This window comes from Agelaius tricolor, unplaced genomic scaffold (assembly GCF_023055355.1).
Source record: "Agelaius tricolor isolate 1412-34295 unplaced genomic scaffold, bAgeTri1.0.p SCAF_2, whole genome shotgun sequence".
Lineage (NCBI taxonomy): Eukaryota > Metazoa > Chordata > Aves > Passeriformes > Icteridae > Agelaius > Agelaius tricolor.
This window is the reverse complement of record NW_027269262.1, coordinates 79,575,941-79,597,748: the sequence shown is the minus strand read 5'-3', so window position 1 is coordinate 79,597,748 and position 21,808 is coordinate 79,575,941. Positions and strand designations below refer to the sequence as shown.

Below are 21,808 nucleotides of genomic sequence, written 5' to 3'. Positions count from 1 at the left end.
CCACCACAAGCTGTTTTGTATAAATAACATAGCAAAACCACAGAATTCAAGTGTTGAGGGAGTGTTGTGAGATCATTTTCAGGGAAACATTTTGTGTTCATTTTCTGGCAGGAAGAAGCCCATAGTCAGTATCAAACACCAGTGACTGCTGGGACACTGTTTTGAAGGAATCTGTAGTGGCACTGAAAACCAGAAGAGCAAACTCACATCTTTCAACCTCTTCCCAAGATACATCAGTCTTCCATGACTGGCAGCTCAGATGGGCTGACAGGATAAGGACCTCTGCATGCCCTGGCAGTCTGAACCCCAGAAGGGATGAGGTCAGCCTGAACATCTCTGATGGGAACAAACCAGTGACTGAGCCCTTAAACGTACAAGCCATGATCCTGGGCCCACTGGTGTTATCAGGAGCTTTTTCAGGGTGGGATTCATCTGACCAGATGTTGGCATCTGTGCTGCAGATCCTGCAATCAGTGTGCTTGCACCATCAGCAGAGAGAAACCAGCACATGTGAGGCACAACTCATCTCATGCTAAAGCCTGTGTCTCAAACAGGTGAGGAGAGAAATCCCCAGCAGTTCTTTGTTCTGTTTGTCAGCTGTGCAGGGAGACAGCAAGGCCAAGCTCTGACAGAGAGAGAGGGGATGCTTTGTGCACATATAGAGTCAGGTGGGCTGAATGCAAACCCTGTGACTGTGACAGGCTTCTGATACCCCCCCCAACTATAAATATGGGTCATAAATCAATATATCCTCAGCCTGCAGGCATCAGTCTTCAAAGGCCTCCAGGTTGGTGGAGTGATTGTTTTTGCATGTACACATTACAGTGACTCCTAAAAGTCAATGATCCTACCAATGACTGTGTCACATTGCAGGGACACTGTCCTGCTTTACACAAGTGACACAGACCAAAGCTCTGCCCTCAGGTAGGACAGCAAACTCCTGTCAGTGCTGCTGCATTAGGACACTGTGTACACATGCTACACCACATGTTTGTCAGTGCACAAGAGACACAGGATATGCACAGAGCCAATGCTCAGTTCAGGAGGAGCTGAGGAGAGAGCAGATAAAGAGCTTTTCATTTAACTGCCCCAGATTGAGATATGTGGCAACTGTGCTTCCAAATTTGCATTCTCAAGAACCAAACCAAAGATTTGTTATTCTACCTTAAAAATAAGAACACACTGCAACAGAAATGTACGTCCTTTATTAACAACTTTTCAAAATAAATCTGAAGAAAAAAAGTCTTTGGTGACACTATCTATAAAACCAACCTATCTTAGATGGTAAACCTATGATGGTATACAGGTTAATGAAGTAAACCAAATTATATGGCTTTTAAATTTCTCATTCTCTCTTTTTCTCTCATTCACACATTTGCTTTAGGTTTAATTGCACCATGTTGTCAATAGTCAAACAAAGAGGGAGAAACACTTTAAAAAAGATGTGGCAGCACTATGAAAACATTGGTAATGCATTAGAAAATTTTTCTCAAAAATGTACATTTTATACAAAATAAGATTGTATTTTTGTTTGCTTTTTTGCTTTACATTTGCCGACGTAAGAATTCCCAGTTCAGGTTTCCATTCTCATAATCCAAACACTATACATATTTTCTCTCAAAATAAATATACAGAATTATGTACAAGGTCGCAAGGCCCATTGGATCATCACTAACCCACTGTGAAATAATCACTAAAAACATTGTGAAAGAATGGGAGGGAGCATCTCAAAGCATCTGATGAGTCCCATACCCTCCCAGCCCCCCAGTTTAACCCTTGCCTAATTTAACTCCCTCTAATTTAATTCCAACTCAAAAAATGTGTGTGAAGACGGTTAAAATAGTGGTATAAAGGCCAGCTTGACTTAGTTTTAAACAAGAGTGAGATGTACAAAATTTTGGAAGATGCAATTTTATTTCCAGCAGACACCAGCTAAGACCCTGCATAGGGCAGGTCCCTCCTTGGAAGACCACAGGTGCATCCTGTGAAATCCCACTAAAGCCCAGGGAAATGGCTCTGTCAGGCTGATGCCCTTGAAGGCCACATTTCCAGAACAGACACCAGAGCCCGCCCGGGAATGGAAAAAAAAAGAAAGAAAAAAAAAGAGCAGACAACCAAACCACCCTCTGCTGTAAGAGGATGTTTAAGTGGAGGAATTAACAAATTGTTGATGATGGATAACAGATGTTATGGTATTCCTTTAGTTTCAGTAGGGGAGTGCAAAAGAGGAGGACACAACATTGGACACTGGGCATGTAAAGATTTCTAAAAAATCTGAGTCTACATCTAGCTCTTTCTTTCATTGCTTCAAATGATGACTTCCATTCTCCAAACGACATCTTTTGGTAAATGAGCTATTTTAAAAGGCGCTCATTGGCGAAAAATTAATTTCTTTGCCAAAATTGGCTCTAAAAGAAAAATTGCAACCTGAAATTGATCAAATCCACGATGTTTTCCAATGGAAAAGATCAAAGTGCTCAATAGCCATGCATTAGCACACCAGTGTGTTCACTATGAAATTATTACAAAGCTTAAACATTCACATCTAGAAAAAGGTATGGTAATCATTAGAGATTTTCACAAAATAGAAAGAGGGCAAATAAAATCTTGTGCAGGCCCAAGGGACTGCAAGGAGTGCCAGGCACTTTCTATCTTGGAAGTTTGCCCCTATTTTTGTGTCACTTTTTTCTCATGAAACCTTTCTCCAGCAATAGATCTCATTCAATTATAACTGGGAAGGGTTTCTATTTTTTTTTTTTACCTTTAATAAATTCAATTAAAAATTCATCAGTACTCCCAAACTCTAATCCCTACTTCTATTCTGTTTTAATGGCATGGATCTATTCACATTCATCCACCCATCTCACCCCTGATTAAATTAAGGTCAGTAACCTTTACAAAAGGCCACATGCGTAACACTCAGTCAAGTCATCAGGCATTCAAGTACCTGTAAAGTAAAGGCTAACATAGCCTGCTGTTAATGAAAAATAATAATAAAAAAAACCTACAAAAGGAGCAACAAGGAATGAACCTTGTTTCAGCACCATCTGAATTGGGAGAGGAGAAAAAAAAAAGAATAAAGAACCATTAACTTGCACCTAGGACACGACGAAAGAGCGATTTCATTCACTAAGGAAACAACACAGCTCTGTCCAACACAGGTGGACGTGGGAGGCTTTGCCTGCTGTTCTCAGGAGCACTGGCCAGTGATGGCCACAGTGAGTGTAACACACAGAGTCTCTGAGCTGGGTCTGTGTCCAGCTCTTCCCCTGCATCCCGGGGCTGCGGACACGGAGAGCGACAGCCATGAGGGACATTCCTTCCCAGCATGACGGCTACACCCGGGCAACACACGCAAAGGGAAATGCTCCTACCTATCCACATCCCTCTGGAGCTAAGCCTTCCATTGTCACTTGTTTAATTAGCAATCAGTAAACACAAGGGGCCTCGAATCACACTGAGAGTGAACTTTAGCACAGTCTCTTTCAGCCACCCCAAAAAGTGACGGTAACAGAATGTCAAACAGCTTGAAAGCTTGGCCTGACTTGCTGCACTCCAAAAATAGTTAGTTACTCTCTTTCTAACTGAAACTCCAACCCACGTGCCCCCAAAATGGCATTTACTAAAACCCAAGCAAAACTGTTATTTTGTTTTAGTACGGGTCTCTCTTGTTTGCTACAGACCAGTGACTGCTTCCCAGAGGTGCAGATGCTCTTGTGGACATGGGTGCTCACTCCCCTGCACATGGCACATGAGCAAAAATGTGAGCCCTGAAAGCCTCATCCGGTGTTTGGCACATTCTCCAAAAAGGGAGTCTAAGGAGAAGGTCTGTTCCAGTCCTTGAATGAGCTACCTGATCTCCAAGTCATGGGAGTCACTGAGCCTTTCACTCTGGAAAATAAAATCACTGGATTTCACCTTCCCATGCAGATCACCAAGCACAGACCTGAGAGCACAGGGAAGCGAGGTTCAGCTTCTTACAAGATGTGGGCAGCTGAATTAGCAGCTCACCCAAACACAGACTGAAATATATCCTGCTGCCCTTCCCTCCCTGGCCTTGCCTACCTACTGCTGCCTCTTTACATTTCTCTCCACATGCTGATTTAACTCTCTAAATTGGTATTAGAAAAAGCCAATAAATCACTGGACAGTTTTCCATGAGTTTAGAGAGCTGAATGGGCTCACAGAAGCATCTGGTGGCCACCACCATGGCAGAAGGTATCAGGTGAGACTGCATGGCCAGGGAGCAGGAGAGCAACAGGAATGGAGGGGAAAGTGGCACCTCTTCCTTTCAGCAACTCAAGTCACTAGCTGCAGTCTCACATGTTTTGGCAGATTCCTTTAAAGATTTGGTTCAGATTTACAAGGGTATGTAGCGACAGGTCAAGGCGTAATGGTTTTAAACTGAAAGAAGGCAGATTCAGATCAGGTATTAGGAAGAAATTTTTTACTGTGAGGGTGGTGAGGCACTGGAACAGGTTGCACAGAACACGCTGGAGGTGTCCAAAGCCAGGCTGGATGAGGCTCTGAGCAACCTGGTCTAGTGGAAGATGTCCCTGCCCATGGCAGGGGGATTGGAACCAAATGATTTTCAAGATCCTTTCCAACCCAAACCATTCTATGATTCTAAAACAAAATGCCAGGAACCTGATGGTCCTGTCCTAACTTGATGTGCTCTGTTCAAATACTGCCATACATATGCAAAGCAAAGCACCCTCTGCAAGTCTTCATATGTCAGGTTGCATTCAACATTTAGCAACATGTACTTTTCACTTTGACAGCAACTTTCTGTTTAGGGATAATAATCTTACCAGCAAGAGAAATTATTTGAGCTTCACAGCATTCTCTCTACAATCAGTAACTATTACATTTACAAAGAGGAAATTGAGGCATGCCCTGGTTATGTGAGTTGCTTAAAGCTGCATATTAAATAGGTGCCTGAGCCTGAAGGAAACAGGTGGTCATTGTGGTCCAATTACTCTTCATCCCTACTAGATGGGACTGGGAGTGACTGAAGAGTTGCTACTTTTCATCCCTGCTACCAGACTGCCTGCTTACAAAGAAGTGAGGTATAGAAAGGCTTGCTGGTCTTCTGGGCATCAGCACTAAACCCTCTTGCTGTGACTTAACAGAGCTCCTCTTGGGGTGGGGATAATTACAGAGCACCCCAAAATGTGAGGGTTTGAAACATTTTTAAAGTGCTTATTTTCTTAGCAAACTGGAATGGCATCTTCCTGACCCAAATCACTGCTTCTGTTTTCATTCTTCAATGTAAATAAACACATAAATAAGCAAAGGACTAAAAAAAAAAAAACCAAAAAAAAACCAACTGGAATATTTCAATTTAAAAATACTTATATTTGAAATGCTAAAACCATTTTGGAGCATGAGCAGCACTCATCTTTCAGAAGCAGGTTTTTTATGTGAGTTACCCTGTCCCAAGCATGCCTGGGAACACCACTGGTGCCAGGACCCAGTGTCTGACCATATGCTTTACTTCAGGTGTCAGACCTCCATGAGGGAATGTCTCTATATATTTGCACTTCCAAAAGAAAAAAAAAAAAAGGAAAAAAGAGAAGCCCATGCTTTGATTTCAAATAAGCCAGTTACAGGCCAAATTCCTGCACTGCAAGCACCAAAGTGCTTTCTTGCTTTCCATCAACACTTCTTTTACCCTCAGAACAAATCAGTTCTGGATGTTTAGCTGCCAAGAGGCACCACTGCCTGCAGCAGGGACTTGCACAGGCTCTGGGTGTCCCACAGGACCACCATGCCCCAGGGTGCTGTGCCATCCATGGGCAGGGACACTCAGCTGTGCCTCCCTGAGCACAACACACAGCCCTGCAGCCCTGCTGTGCATGTGTGTCCCTGTGCTCCATGTCATGCTCCTCCACAATAATGCTCCTCTCTCCCTTCAAGGCAAGGCTGATTGCCTTTAAAACAGAGGTCCCCAACCAGAAGGATCTGCCTTCTCATTTGGCTGCTTGGAGATTCTCCAGTTTTCCAGCTGTCCAAAGGATTTCAGCCACAGGGGCTGCTACTGGCTTGGGGAAAACAAGAAAAAAAGTTGGTAGTAAACGAGAAATATTAATACTTCAGTTCTGTTTGTGCTCAGTTTGTTTCTGAACCTGCTGCATTTTCTCCCAGTGAGATTCCAGCGTTTAACTGCGCGGGAAAAAGGAATGAAAATTGCACTGACAATCAAATGCATAAAAAAAAGAAATGGCAGCTCTGAAATATTCACAACCAACACAATTTTGATTAAAGAAAGAACTCTGTTTTTAATAGGGTTTTTTTTTTTTGATCATTAAAAAAGTTTAAACCTGCATAGCAATCATTTCAAAAATAATTATTTAATGTTCCATAATGAAACTGTACACGACCTAGTCCCAGCGACAGCAGCGTGCCGGCGGTTCGGTGTGCAGCCGCGGCCGGCGGGGTCGGCGCTCGCTGCCGGCGGCACAGTCCGGCTCCCTCAGCAGCGGCCTCAGAGTCGCTCAATGTCTCGGTACTTCTTCCTCAGGATGGAGACCTGGTCTTTAAAGAGGACAGGGTCGAGCCTCATCTGCGAGTGGATCAGCGGCATATAGCCAAACCAGCTGGCAAAAGTGTTCATGCAGCTCTGCCGCTGGGCAAAGTGGTCGGGGTCGGCCCAGCGCGAGGCCCGGGACGTCTGTGAGGAGAGGAGAGCAGAGATCAGAGTCACCCTTGGCACACAGGATGGTGGGAATGGTGGGAATGGAGGGAATGGTGAGAAAAACAGAGGGCCATGGCTTTCCAGCAGAGGCGCACACCCAAGGCCAGGCCACAGTTGCTGCCCATGGTCTTCAGCCATAGAAGGAAAACGATTATTCAGGGTCAAACCTGAACTTTTGCAGTTCAGATCTGCAGGAATTTATACACAAGTAATTTCAACCAGCTTGCAACTTAGATGTCCTTATGTGCTTGGCATTACTCTTGTGTGTAGGTGCCCTGCAGTGAAAAGCAAGGTGCTTCCAGGAATCCCTCTGGCCAAGTCCAGTTCATCAGCACTGTCTCACAGATTCAAAAAATGAACTGGAGTCCCACACTACATCATATTTAACTCTGACCCAAGGAAAACATCATGGTCTTTGGCTGCATACATGCAAAATATTCTGGCATGATTTTCCAAAGTTCAGGGCAGCTGTAATCCCTGTGGATGTCCATTGAAACTCAGCAGCTCTGGAAAAAAAAGGCCCTAGCAGCTTTAAAGCTGCTATTATTCATTGTCTGTACCTAAAGAACATTTATAAACATAATAAAACTATTATTTAAGATGAAGTATGAATGTTGAGAACCTTGGGGTTTTTTGTTCCACGTCCCATGCATCCACTATAGCACTTATGTTTCCGCTATACTTTAAAAACAAATATAAATTGATAAAGTCAAAGAATGTAAATTAAAACATGAAGAAACAGATAAAGTCAGGGACTTGCCAAATGACTGTGATAAGGCCTGTCCAGTTCAGCTCAAGTGGTAGGTTATAATGTGCATTGATTGCAGCCTCCTGATTATACAGAGCCGCTAAAGAGCAAGTAAAAGCTTGTTGCTAGAGGATTATAAGAGGTATTTTGGCCATTAACACTGAATTTCCATATGACTATTAATCTCTGTCACAACACTGAGGTTATGTTCATTTTTTATTTGTCTTTCAAGGAATTATGAACATGGTCCATTACATTTCCCAAAGCTGCAGGAACAACTTGTCTTTAGGGGAGAGTTATAGTTCATGGCTGACTCGAGTCACCCGTGCTGTAAGATGAAAAATGAATGCTCCAGCTTTGCCAAACAGCCAAAGCACAGCCCTGTGGAGAGGTGAAGCTGAAGCTGGAAGCAATAGGTACTTTCTGGATGGCACCTTCTTGTTCACAGAAGGTCTCCTGGGCACCCAGACGAGTCAGAACTGCTACCAATGCTACCTCAGGTGCCAGCACAGTGACACAGAGATAATGCAGTTTACAAACTGGCATGGCAACTCCCCAGTCAAAGATCTGAGTAATGCTACCAGGAGAAAATGGGAGGGGAAAATTGAGGGTCCTTGTTTCACCTGCCCCCCAGTAATGGTGGTGCTGTTTGCACTGAGATCACTGACACCATGGCAGCACAGAGGGGAGGCTGCTCAGGACTTGCAGGGTGTGCAGGACTTGCTATTCTCCTCATTGCTCTCTCACAGGGTAGGAGTACAAGTGACCCCACACTACCATGTACCCCTGTTACTAGAGGTACTTCTGCAATGACAGAAGGCTTATCCAGTATCTGGAAGAGGACCTAAAAGAAGCACTTCATGGCTGCTAATGACTGTGGGATAAAATGTTCCCTGTGGGGAAAAAACACTTGCATATCACAAATTATCTCTGTTGTGACAGTTCAGTGTCAGTGCTTGAATCACACTATATAATTTAAAATAGCGCAGGGACAGCCTGGTACATTATATTAATTAATAATAATAAAAAATAGAAAATCTTTCTAGAATTTACTTATGCTTCTAGCATTCCATGACTAGGTCTTGGGTCTAGAATACTTGGAAAATTAGGGTTTAACTGGAATTCAGACACCACAGTCATCAGTTTCAGGAGTTTGGGATCACCATGAATTACATCATGTCAGAAAACTATGAAGGGAAGCAGCATTCACCGTAGATGTTTGCCAGTTTTCTTTTTTCTTCATTATAATAAGCATATCTAAAGTCTATTCACGGTTCTGCTAAACTAGAAATTGCAAAAATATTTGACAGAATTGTACCACTCTGTAAGCCTAACCTAGAAGTGAACCTGTTACATTATCAATACATCCCAACTGCTAAAACATGCTGTGATTACATACCTGTCCCATCATGGTCTCCTTATACTGTTTTTTCTGTGTTACTTTGATTGGAGGCAATTTTGTCACGGCTGACACCAAAAAATTCATTAGAATGTCCTCACAATTGGCCAGTTGGTCCACCATATTCTTTAGGCTGGCAGGCAGGTAATGAGTGTACAGGTAGTGATAATATCTGAAAACCAACAGCAGTGTTATTAATACAAGTCACTGGGCTTTCAGGTATCCAGGACATTTCTATTTTAGTTGAGACCCAAGTTTTGTACTCATCTCCCCATATAGCACTTCCTTTCTTTGGTCTCACCCTCCAACAAGAAGGGAAAACAAATAAGTTTCTCATCAAGACAGTAAACAGTGCTAAAGGAGAAAGAGAACATGTACCTTTTCTGCAACCACGTTGAAAGAAACAATGTGGGCCTAAGTATCAAGATAATGGACAAGGAGGAAGGAGAGCCCCACTGTGCTACAAGGTGATAGACAACACTGATGAATTCATCCTCCCTCTTTTCTTCCCAAACTGTTCAGTTGGAAAGAACTCGCATTAAAACTGCCCTACTACTGTTCTCATTGTTGAAATTATTCTCCTTTGGGTCTATATCATCCCCTGTGGCCTGTCTTCTCCTTAGTGGGGGTGTGGATTAGAGATTCCAGAATTTCCTTTTTCTTTAAATGTAGAGAGGACTTTGATCTGCTGAAGTTCTAACAGCATAGGTTTTTTCTAACATGCTGCAATATGCTGAACTGTCACATGCCCATTGTACTACATTTCTAGAGTAGCCAGAAGACTTTGCAGTCTGTAGCTGTCAGCCAACACATACCCAGAGCTGGTCTGGAAGTAACCTCCTTTCTGCTATGCTACAGGCCATTCAGCCAAGCAGCTTAATGAATTCGGGAACTCTTTGAAGTATGTAATTCCTGATGTTAAAAAGAGCAGTCCGACTGCCTCAAAACACAAGTGACTTCAAAGAGACCCAACAAGTGCAGTAATGATTACCAGATCCCCAGAGCTCAACCAAGAACTTAAATTATTACCCCATAAAAAGTAGACCCACTTACTATCTTTTTTCCCCCTCCCCAGAAGAATGTTCTTCACACCCCACCCCCTCTTTACTGTTTTGTTTCATACAGAAGAAAGATAGCAGATGCTCTGGATTCTTACTTGTGGTAAATAGCAGCTCCTGTCAATACCATGGAATAGTCATTAGTCCATTTGGAGGTGTACCCCCACCTTTCCTTAGTGTTGTCCCAGAAGTGACTGCGTGCAGGATAGCCTACAATCCTCTCTGGAAAGCTCTGCCAAACTGTAAAGGCAAAATCCACCTGTGGACAAAGGTACAGGCCAAATGAATACTGAAACTGTTTCAACAAATGTCAACAAAACAAAATATAACCTTGCCACTAATTCACAGTTCAAAATCTTGGAACTGTTGCAAAACAGTAATTCTGTGTATTCATCAGTAAATTAAACTGACTGCTTGACATTTTGCCCTATAATTATGCACATTTTAATGGTTCCTGTTAAAGGGAGTCTAGAGCATCACAGCATTACATTAACATTTTCAAGTTTGCCCTTTACACATCAAACCTGTTCAAGTTACAGAAAGAATGGGTGTAGGTGCATGTATTTATACCTTGATGCAACACCAAGGGGTAATGGCCATGTGGTAAACTGAAATTTTTGCACATCTTTGTGCATTGAACGTACTGTTATAATCACTGTGAACACAGTTTGGAAAATCAGAAGTCAAGCACTTTAAATGGTAAAGGTGGCTCAGTGAAAATAAAACAGTCAGTGTGGAGTCGTTTTATATTTTCTGTTTTGAGCCTTCTGAAGACCATGTCAGTCATACTTTCAAGACTGTCAATATGACCAAAAAGGTTCAAGATACAGCTTAATAAAGAGGAAGATAAAATTCCCATTTAGTTAAATTGCATGGGGAGCCTAAACTTTATGAAAAATGCTTTATATTGTATAAGACACAAGACTATGTCAAATGCTCAAATGCTGCCAACGGCATTTTTTTATTTTATTGTCTTGCTGTAACTATTCTAATAACTCAAATCTCTGAGAATTGAGAAGTGACAGGACATTGCTACCCCATGATCCTACCAAACAAAATCTAGTGATATTAGGAAAGGGATGATCTGGGTAGTTTGCAAAAGGATCGTCAGCCTGATATTTGACAAGAGTTTGGTAAAAATATATATGGAAAGATTGTATCAATGGTTGGCAGTCCCTAGCCTTCAAGTTAGATTTTGGAGCTCAAGTTAGACTGAAATTTTTTAAGAGTTATACACAATTCTTATTGTCCTATTCAAACCCAAAAAAAAGAGGGCTTTGTTTCTGCACTGCACATTAGGCTCCCCTCAGTACCAGAGGGACCTAAACTTCACTCAAAAATGTTTGAAAAACCTTCCAAGAATGCAGTCAAAGTTAAGGGTGTAGAGGTTAGGTAAAGAATAGCTGCTCTGAGAACAGTCCCATTTTGTGGTGATTACTGTCAGCCTTCTCACATTTACAGTGTTTTTATGAAACAGAAGAGTCGCACATGGGCTGAAATACAAAGTTAGGGCCTGGTTATTTTCTTTAAAGTTGTTTCAAGGAATCTGGGGCCAACCAGAAAGACAATGTGCACAAACCAGTTACCGTTGTGATAGTTCTACTCTTATCCAAATCAATACCACATGAAAGAACTGAAGGGGTTTTTTTCCCTATAAAGGCCTTTCCCATAAAACGTGACATCTGTTTTCTTTAGAGAAGTCTGAGAATCTCAAACTAAAATAAATAATAAAATTGCTGCACCCAGTGCCCTCTCTTGTGCTTTCAAGTATCTGCCCTTGCACTAGGGAGATGCAGTAAAGCAACCGCCCTAAGAGAAAACTCCCTTTATTAGAAAAGCCCCTCAGGTCTCATCCTAAGTAATTTCCAGCAGTGCTGCCACTCTTGGCTGATCACCAGGAAAACCCAACCAAGCTGGCAATCTCTTAAACCTCTGGATCACGACCCACACTGATTCCTAATGACTTCCTATGCACACACCCTCTGTGCCTGTGGAACAGCTCCTCTCACAGAACAATCACTCCCCGTTCTGTTGAGAATGGAAAACCTTTACACACCGGGGTCAGACAGTCCAGAGGATGTGCCTGGTGACTGCTGCTCTCAATGGGAATATGATTGTCTTTGACCATGTTTCTAAACTGCCTTTTCTGGGCCTTGTAGCTGTGCCACCACAACCCTCCATGAGTAGCTAGTCTCAAAGGAGATGTCACATCACAGTGGCGTAAGCTGTACTGTGAGGGAAGTGAAGCAATAGAGAGTTCTCTCTTCATGGAGAGCCACCACTGCTGGTGGTGGCACCCTGGCAGAAACAGGCTGGAGCTGCAAGGTGGGTTCTAGCAAGAGCTGGCCAGCTGGTTCTGTCTGCAGCACAGGGACCAGGGGGCTCATAGAGCAAACACCCACTGCACAAACACACAGGATCAGCTGTAAGTTGCTCACAGGAGCAACAAAGAAAACAAAGCAAAGTAACAAAGCCACAAAGAAAAGTGTAGGCTGTCTCACAGCAAGTATTTGTGCTTCAAAATGTTTAGGGTAAAACATGGCCAAGTCAAATGAGAAACACTATTTTTTTCGTATTTCATATGTGTTCCAGAAGCCTGTATGACTCTGAAGTTTGCAGGATGACTAAATACCAGTTAAAACAAAACAAAGCCTCAAATCCTCAGGGAACCCACAGGCTGGATTGCTGTAAATACCCTGTCAGTGCAATGAAGTCCTTAGAGGTATTACCATGATCCCCCAGGGCAGCTGAGATGGGACCCTTCATCCTGAGCAACAACCTGCTTAGGAAGTCCAGCCCTAGGAGAAATGTCTTTTATTGCTTTGGGGTTTCTTTGGGCTGTGCAGGGCTTTGCACACAAGTGCTTTGGCAGCAGCCATATTCTTCCTCATCTAGCAGAAACTACCAAGGTGTACCAGGTTCAATGTCAACTATTTCTTTCATTTTTGAAGCAAAAGAGGGCTACCAAGGATGTTTCTTGAGCAGTCTAACCACGGCACAACATCTGTACACAGGAGAAGAGCAGTTGCGATCTCATCCATTTAGAACAGTGACATCTTAGGGTATATAGCAGTGACTGAAGACTAATATTACACATTTCTTCACTGACATATAAGTACTGGCAGCATCAGTGAAAGGTCCTCATCACTGACAGAAATGCATTTTTATGTAGGTGAAGTGGGGAGAGCAGAACGACCATGGACATGGAGGAAAAAAGGGAAAACAAAAGAAAATCGAGTTTTTCAAGCTATTCCCTGGCCATCATTAATAATGTATTTCCCAAATATTGCACTCTATATAAACTGTCATTGGTTTCCCTTGTGGTTCTCAGGAAGAGGTTCTAGAAATCAATACTCATCCCAGTTGTAAAAATTGGTTTTCTACAGTATTTTTCTTTTCTTAGTGCTATCTTGCTCTTGGCACAGACACTCGAGCACCTAAACTAGCAAAGATCTCCAATTTTATGGAGACACAATGGGGAAAGAGCATTCCTCAGTGAAATCTGCACTAGGGTGGCAACGCTGTCTTTTGGAGTGATAGCAGTCCCTCTCTGCTGACAAACCTTCCCCCTCTACCTACACCCTCTACTGATACTGTGGTGGTGGGGGGAGCCACCCCAATCAGAAAAGTGAGAGCAGAATATTAAAGCTGACTGCTCTTGGCTGCCTACACCCGCCTGCAGCTATGTTACTAAAATAATAAAGAACGGAAGAACCATATGCTAATGATGAGCCAATTAACCAGGGCGAAAGCTCCTCTGATGGCAGGCAGTGGCAGGGCTGCTGAAACAAGTACAACACCTTAAATCTGAGGAGTACAGCAGGAAATCTTGTAACATTTGCTCACTGGCAAAGGCAAGAGAAGAGCGAATCTGCTGTGCTCAGGCTGAGCCCAGGAGCCAAGCAGAGTCCCAGAGACCCTTACCTCAGTGGTTGAGAGCACGGTGTCCTCATCCAGGCTCAGCACTGCGTCTGTCACAATGTTGTCGTAGGGTAGGAAGCGACTGCTCATAACCTGTGGGTATTCAAGGCAGGAAGGGGAGGAAATAAAAACCACTTGAAGGACTCATTTCCAAGGCAAATACTTAATTTTACTCCTCACTCTTATTTCCTCTTGTCTGAGGTAGGTGGCATATTTCTGTCTGATGGAAAAGACCCTTCAGCTCAAAAGTGAAGGAGTGTCATTTTTTTCACTCCAGCAGTCAGCCTATACCTTCTATCTGAGCAGTAATTTCTGAATAGACCTCCCTCTTTGCAGCAGGCTGCTTTCCTTTAGTGACAAACTGCACTGGTCTGTACTGATAATTATATGTGCCTACAGCTTCTTTGTGGAGGATATTTTCCCTGGCGGCAAGGACTGTCCCTCTGCTCTTCTACAGGGTGTGAGGATCAAAGGTAATGAACGCCCAAGAAGGACTTTGCAGCCTTCATAAGCTTACACAGCTGGGAAACCAAACAGCTCAGGCTGTGTGTGAAGGATGTAATGCTACCAGGATGGTGCAACATTCTCCATCAGAAAAGGAGAACATAAAGATCTCAAGCTTTTAAAGCTCAAATCAAGCTTTATCTGCATGAAGAATTATATAGGTACGGTAGCATTTTAAGAAGTCACATTCTTAAATGGCCTTCCAGTACCTGAAGGGAGCCTGAAAGAAAGATGGAGAGGGACGTTTTATAAGAGCATGTAGAGACAGCACAAGGGGGAATGGATTCAAACTGACAGAGAGGAGGTTTAGATTAGGTATTAGCAAAAAATTCTTTACTGTGGTGGTGGTGAGGCACTGTAACAGGTTGCCCAGAGAAACTGTGGATGCCCCATCCCTGGGAGTGTTCGAGGCCAGGCTGCACAGGGCTCTGAGCAACCTGGTCTAGTGGGAGGTTTCTTGGTCCATGGCAGAGGAGTTGGCACTGGATAGTCTTTAAGGCCCTTCCAACTCACACCATTCTATATATAAAAAACCTATATACAGAATAAACTTTTTAAAGATATAGCAGGACAGTCCTCAAAGTAATAAGAAATAGATGGGAAAGCTGGATCAAAAAGATAACAGCAAGAAATGAAAATCCATATGGTTTCTTTATCAGACTAAATAGCACCTTTTGAGAACTCATGAAGAATAACAAGGACACAACACAGTTTGTTTCCCTCATTTACTAGGACAAACAGCCTGGTTAGTTACTAGACTTCTTTACCAATTTACTGTGCCAAGAGAAAACTTCAAAGGTCAAGCCCAGTAAGAGGAATCCACTGTATGGAAACAGGGACATGGAGAAGATTTACACAACCCTCCTAATTGACATGGTCAGTTCTACATCCCCTGCAACCTGTTTGGGAACAGGTCTTTGGAATCTATGCCTTGATTCAGAGAAAGATCTGTCTCCATGATCAAGATGTTCACAATGTCTGTCTGGAGAGCACCCCTTCATCACTGTGATGGCCTTGGTCCAGGGAGGCAGGGCTCTGATGAAGAGGTGATCTGCCTGGGGCTGAGGCTTTTGCTCTGCTTACACTAAGATGAAGCAGAGCAAGCAGGCAGCAGGAGACCCGTGTTTATTTGAAACACCGCAACACATGTTCTCATCCCTAATCTTTTACAGACTGTGCAGAAATTTTAAGTAATACAGCAGTCAGGACTTGCCATGTATTTTTTTAATAGCTAAAGTACCATTTTGTAAAATGGGTGTTACAATATTTGATTTCAAGGGAAGAGTGAAGGTTTGGTAAAGGCAGACCACCATGATCAGCTGCATGGAGTACTGGTGCCTGCCAGCAGGCCTTGGCCTAGTTTGGAGATGAAAAGCAGTTTCTTTGTGCAACTTTTGAACTGTGTTGCTCTGGCTCTGCAAACTTGGTCCAAAAAACCAGCTTTGCACGTAAGAAGCCATTTGGCATATGCTGGGATATGAGAGGGAAGAGACTGTCCACTATAAACACACCTTTATGTACTCAGGAGACTCATTTGTAATCTAAACAGTGCCTGGGGCCAATTTCTACAAACATTATAGTACTGGTCAGAGATTTCTCCTCTATCTCACCTCTGCTAGTTTTACAAAAAGAAAATAAAAACACTCAGAACATTCAAAAGGCTCAGAAATCTCTACAACCTTTCTTGGCCCTGCAGCAATTCTGATACTGTTTATGTGGCTAGCTAAGGCCAGAGCCTTTAGCTGCCAACATTGCAGGGTCTTGTTAATGTGATAAGGAGAAAAGACCAAAGACAAAATTACAAATTCAAAATAGGATTGTACAGGCAAAGCAACTAGAAGTTCCCTTTGCCAACACAGAGCTCTGGAGCCAGCTGACAGAGACTGCAGAGAGGTCCAGCTCAAATCTGTTTCAGATTCTAGAAGCAAGAAGTCTTGCTCCTCTCAGGCTTGCATTTGGAAAGGATTCATCCACTTAAGTGAGTCTTTTCTCATCTGATGGCATCTATTTTCACTTTGTGAAAGTACAAACAAGACATGTGTGTTGCACAGCAAGAGATGACATGGTGATTTTGCTCCCACACAAGTGTTCCCAGCCCCTTTTTTTTTTATTTGATGGCAGCAGTACCTCTCAAGTACCATAAAAGAAGATATTTTTCAAAGGCAATTTCTCATTTTTAACTCTGCTTTTGAGTCCATAGCTGACCCCCAAGTCTTGCATGTGACTTAGACTCAAGGAGTGCAGCTGCATCACTACTTTCATGCACCTGCAGAGAGATGGAATCTCCAACGATGGGGTCAGCACTCTCTGCTGCTGGGGTCACATTTCAAAACTGAGTCCCACCTGTGAATCTCAGATTCAAGGCATTAATTGTCATGCTGATGATTTCTGAGTGCACAGGGCCCATGCATGAAACACGAATCTGCAACTAAGCTGGTACAAAAGGCCATGGAATAGAAAGGAGCTGTCATTTTGTTGGGAACTACAAAGCTTTCACCAAAGCTGCTGGAAAAATCAATTCCCGTCCCATCAGAGAATGCAGGCAAGCTTTTACCATGCTCCTCTCCACCTACCTTGCTTTCTCCTTCAATGACTATGACAGGCACAGAAGTGGCAGGCCAGCGGTGTTTGGCTGGGAGGGGTTTATCACAATTCCATAAAACAATAATCTGAAAGAGAATATTGGACCATGATCAAAGACCAGTCCATATTCTAAAGTCTCAGATTTCCAGACAGACATGTTAAATTCAAGTTAGGATTTTCAAAATCCAAAGCAATGAAACAAATCTGCATAAAAATAACACTTCCTACATTGATTTCACCCAAGCCAACTACTTACAGTATACATCCTCTCAGGTAAATATAGGTTGGACAGGAACTTGGGAAGTCTCTGTCTCAGCCACATGATACAGATGTGACTGATTTACTGTGGCTCTCATTAAAGGCAAAACTGCTTGTGACACTCCACTGCAAGAGGGTGCTCCTACTGAACTCCCCAGGGTTTTATTTAGAGAAGCCAAAATCCTGGCACTGATGAGATTAAAAGTCACAGCAGAAGGAAGGAAGATCACATAAAAGCTCTTGAGGTATAGGCATCCTTGTGCAGTTTGCAGCACACACAATGCTGGTCTTTAAAGTGCACTCATTACTTTACCTGTCTCATGTAACAATTGGTTTAATTACTATCTCTATTCCACTCCCATTATACTCAGAATTTTTATTTCCCATGCAGGTAGGTCATAGACCATAGAAATCTCAGAGGAAAGAAACATCAGAATTGAAACAGAGGGCTGAAACAGGGCTGACTCACGAGGCTCCACATTCCTGGCAGAGTGGTTTGTCTCTGCTGTGACTAACAGCCAAACAGTGCTGCTTACCTGTGCACAGTACTGGGACTTGGCTACAGCAACCAGGAGTTTCAGCACAGGCTGAGATTGGGAAACCAGGGGAGTTACTGCGTGGATAACGGCAGTGAATGTGGAAAGAGGCTTCAGACCTGAAGTGAAGAGAGACGTGTTCAGTAAAGACAAAATCGCCCCAGTTATTACAGATTAAAGGACTTCGGGGATGGAAAAAACAATCTGCACTTAATGCAAACCTTGCCAGGTTTTTTTAGGTCATCTCCCTTCCTCTCAGATACCAGATGCTTCAGAGGAGATCACACTTCCCTTTAACTCCCACTCTGCGCCTTTAACTTCCACTCTGAAATACCGGACTCCAAAACAATTATTTCCTTTTCTTACTCACTCTTTCCACAGATGTTCTGTTATCTCTCTTTTTCATCCAGTTTGTCCCACAATATTGACATCTAGTTTGTTCAGCCAAATGTCTTTCTCGACACAGGCTCTGTTTTGCTGCCTGGCTCTGGATGCTTGATGTTTTTTTTACAGATTATCTCCACAAATTCCAGAAGCTTATTCATTTTCCTCAGTTCCATTACAGCCTCTGTCAGATTTTTGCTTTCTGGGTTGATTCTTATCCACATGAATCTTCAATTACATCCTGAGCTGATAATTCTGCTTGCATCCTTGCCTTCCATTTTTAAATTTTTGTCTTGCTATGATTTCCTTTTTTTGCCTGGAATAACACATCCTACTGGCGCCTACCCTTCCTTACTGCTCTCAACCTCATCTAAATTCATCAGTGTGGGGGTCATAGTCGTTTTTCATCAGAATTAGCACAGAAACCTTCTTCTCTCTTTTTTAACACAGTAACTGTCAATTTTTAGCAGGTGAGCAGTACAGATCCACACAAGTGCGATGGCAGAGGCTGAGCCAAAAGTAGCAGCAGTCTGGTAAGCAGGATGCCTTCAGCCTGGAGGCACATTCACCTGCAGAACTCATTGTTCAAGCTCTGCTTCAGGAAAAAGCCATGAACCTAAGGCCTATTGGGATTCATATGAAGACACATAGTATGCAGAGTAAATCCATACCAAGTGTGCACTCCAATAAAAAGTGTCATCGGTAAATTACCACTTTTCCAATTTGCCAAGCAGAAATAAACAAAGAAAGGAAAAAGCTATTCCTCTTATGTCCCCTCAGGACATGAATGGGTCAGCAACTCAGGCATTAATTACCAGCAACTGAAAAGTATGAGGGAACATAATTTTTTTTTTTTTAACAATCTTTGCAAGCAAGAGGCACATGATGCATGTTGGTGAGTCAGAGATGTTACAGTCTACAGTGGGCAGTGAAGATTGAGACAGGATAAATGAAAGGCATCATTAACTAGAAATGAATGGTAAGTCACTTGGCACATGCTACTCAAAGACAAAACTTCAAAATTCCACTAGAAATTCCAGATGTTACTACATTATAGCAAGGATTCACTCACCAAGATTAGCATAGTAGTAAGGAAAATCTCCCAGATATGAGGAATATTGTGGCAGTACAAATAACCCTCCAGGATGTTTGTTCCATATTAAGCTGTTACGTGATATGTGCTTAAATATTCTGTCCTGAATAATCTGGAAAACAAGAGAAATAATGATTTTTAAATAGACTGTCATAGTCACTGGTAGAAGCTTCAGAGACTCCAGCTGACTGGAATCATCACCCATTCTGCAAAAAGCTGAGGCACACAAATTACTAAACACTCCTCCTTGATCTCTCTTAAAAGGACTCAGAACCTGCACACTCTGACACCACTTCAGCAGCTCAGGCTTTGTGCCATAAGTTTTAGAGCACCTGATTAGTCTCTCTGGACATGGGGACCATACAATTTATTGCTTTTTATAATTCAAGTCAAATATTTTGTCTATTTGAGTATCTTAGCAGTTGTAAGCCTGATTAGTTCATTGTCAGCTTTACTATCCAGAACTCACAGAAGACAATTATTTGAAGATGGCATTAAAAAGCCAGATAATATTAGGAGATAAGGAGAGTATTCAAAACCAAAAAGACTTTCAGCAAATCAGGCTGCACTAATTATTAATTTTTTCTTAATTATAAAGGGATATTAGCATTCAGATGCATCACTGATTCCACGTCTCAGTTCTGTAACAGTTCCTTGTTGGATGAAACAGATGATCTTTTCCCAAGTACTGCCTGACTCTATAGGGGGCCAAAACCAGAGATTCTTAGATTTTTGAGGTCAGAACAGATTGCTATGTCATTTACTTTATCGCCTAGAATACCACAAGCACAAAAAGAAAAAAACTATACCAGGCCATACAATTAGTGTGTATTTATGCAATTACAGTTGCTTCACATGAGACCCCTGATTGCAGGAACAAGAGTGGTTCTTACACTGATGGGAAATCCTTTAAACTTCCTGCAAAGGCATAACAAGATTCAGTGGTGGGAATCTCTAAGAGGACAAATTCAGCCTCCAAAGAAGGTTCACCTTTCTAAGTGCAATACACTCTTGAGCCATACATTCTTACAGATTTGCTTTCCCTTGGATCATCAGAAGTTAGCAGGTCTGGAGATGGAATGCTGCAAAGGGCCAGTGGGTGGTGAAGGATGAATTTTCCCCCAAGCTGGCTAAGCAGGAATGCCTTGCCTTCTGAAGCTCATCTTTTGTTATCTTCCAATGAGGTTTCCATGTAACTGGCAGTTTATGCAGTGCACAGGGCTTGAGTGCCAAGAACATGTTGGTTGTTCTAACCCACTGTCTCTGGCCTTAACACAGATGTATCTGGGTGAAACTTTATATCTCTGAAGCTGGACTGAAGTGTAGGAAAAACAAAAAAAAAGAAAAAAGACCCACCACAAGAAGAACAAAAGCAGCTGCTGCAGTCTAAGCAAGCTAAAATTTCTGTAAGCTCCTAAGTTCAGGGACATTGGTCAATACATGAATAAGTACTGCCACAAGCAGCCACTTTCCTGGAATTTTTAAATGCCATGACAAGAAAAGATTAAAACACCAGTTACATTGTGTTAGACAATCCACTGCTGGTGGCAATACATGTACTGCTAAACTGGGGCAGATGTTAAATGCATGCTTTTCTGAATTTTGCCTACAGCCAATTACCATAGCTAATATGCTGTAATTCACTCACATGAGTAAGTTAATTTAACTTTTTGTTTTGGAATAACAGACTTAGGACTGTAATGCCATCACTGACAAGAATGTATCTGAATATTTCTAGTTGAGAAGTTAGGGTATCAGTTGTCAAATCTCCCACATGGCAGTGGGGTCAGAAAAAATACAGACAACGACTGTTGTTTACCCAACTGCAAGTTATGCCACTAAACAAGAGAGAACCTGGAAAGTATTTATTTTTGAGTGTTTACCACAAAGCACAAATACTGCAGCTCCTCCCTCTTGCTGTCTCAGAACTGGGGCAGAACTGGACAAGTAGAAGTCTGTAGCTTTGCCTGGCCAGGAGGTTTACCCAGGCAGAGGAGTTTTCTGGGGCGCTGGCAGCCAGCAAGGCTGCAGGGCAAACACGAAGCTCGTGTTCCGCGCCCGGAGCCGGCGCAGCTCCAGCTCCAGCAGGGCAGGGCCCCGGTGCCACGGCAGCTCCGGCTGCCTGGGAGCCCCTCAGCCTCCCAAACCTCACCTGAGTGCTCCTGCATCCTCCCGGGGAGCTGCTGAGGTGGTGCACCACAGGAAAAAGTGCAGCACTAATTCATCACTCTCCTGGGCCTACATATGAAACCTAGCTGTCTGTCAGGACAGAGGGGGAAACCTGGCAGAAAGGGAACTAAAAAGTGTAAAAAAAATAACATGGAGGACACAAGGAATTAAAATGTAGAGTGTACAGTGTTGCACATATTGCAGAGACAGCATTTACCTGGTCTCTCCAATGATGAGGCACGACAGGAAGTTTAATAAGAGAAGAAAGGAGTAGGATCTCTGGCAAGATCTCCTTCTTCTTTTTGGAATGCATTAATAGTCCAATATTTTTGTCTCCTTCATCCTCACACTTCAAAAAGTTCACATATTGCCCTAATCATTGCTGCTCTTCAACAGGCCCTAGCCAAGCACCCAGCATTTATTTTCTGTACTTTGTGCTGTCCCTCTCTCCTCCCCTT

At 42.8% G+C, this 21,808-nt stretch overlaps 1 protein-coding gene across 1 annotated transcript in view; it reads right to left on the bottom strand.

Moving 5' to 3' along the window:
• Positions 1-1,183: 1,183 nt before the first annotated feature.
• EXT1 (exostosin glycosyltransferase 1) overlaps positions 1,184-21,808 on the bottom strand; it is a 181,000-nt gene continuing 160,375 nt past the window's right edge. Inside the window, exons 5-11 of the mRNA XM_071421691.1 lie at positions 19,161-19,293; positions 17,705-17,823; positions 16,901-16,996; positions 13,827-13,916; positions 10,001-10,161; positions 8,845-9,016; positions 1,184-6,673 (exon numbers count right to left, since the gene is read on the bottom strand). Of these exons, the coding sequence (XP_071277792.1) occupies positions 6,488-6,673; positions 8,845-9,016; positions 10,001-10,161; positions 13,827-13,916; positions 16,901-16,996; positions 17,705-17,823; positions 19,161-19,293 (957 nt within the window). The 3' untranslated portion in view covers positions 1,184-6,487. The remainder of the gene's footprint in view (positions 6,674-8,844; positions 9,017-10,000; positions 10,162-13,826; positions 13,917-16,900; positions 16,997-17,704; positions 17,824-19,160; positions 19,294-21,808) is intronic.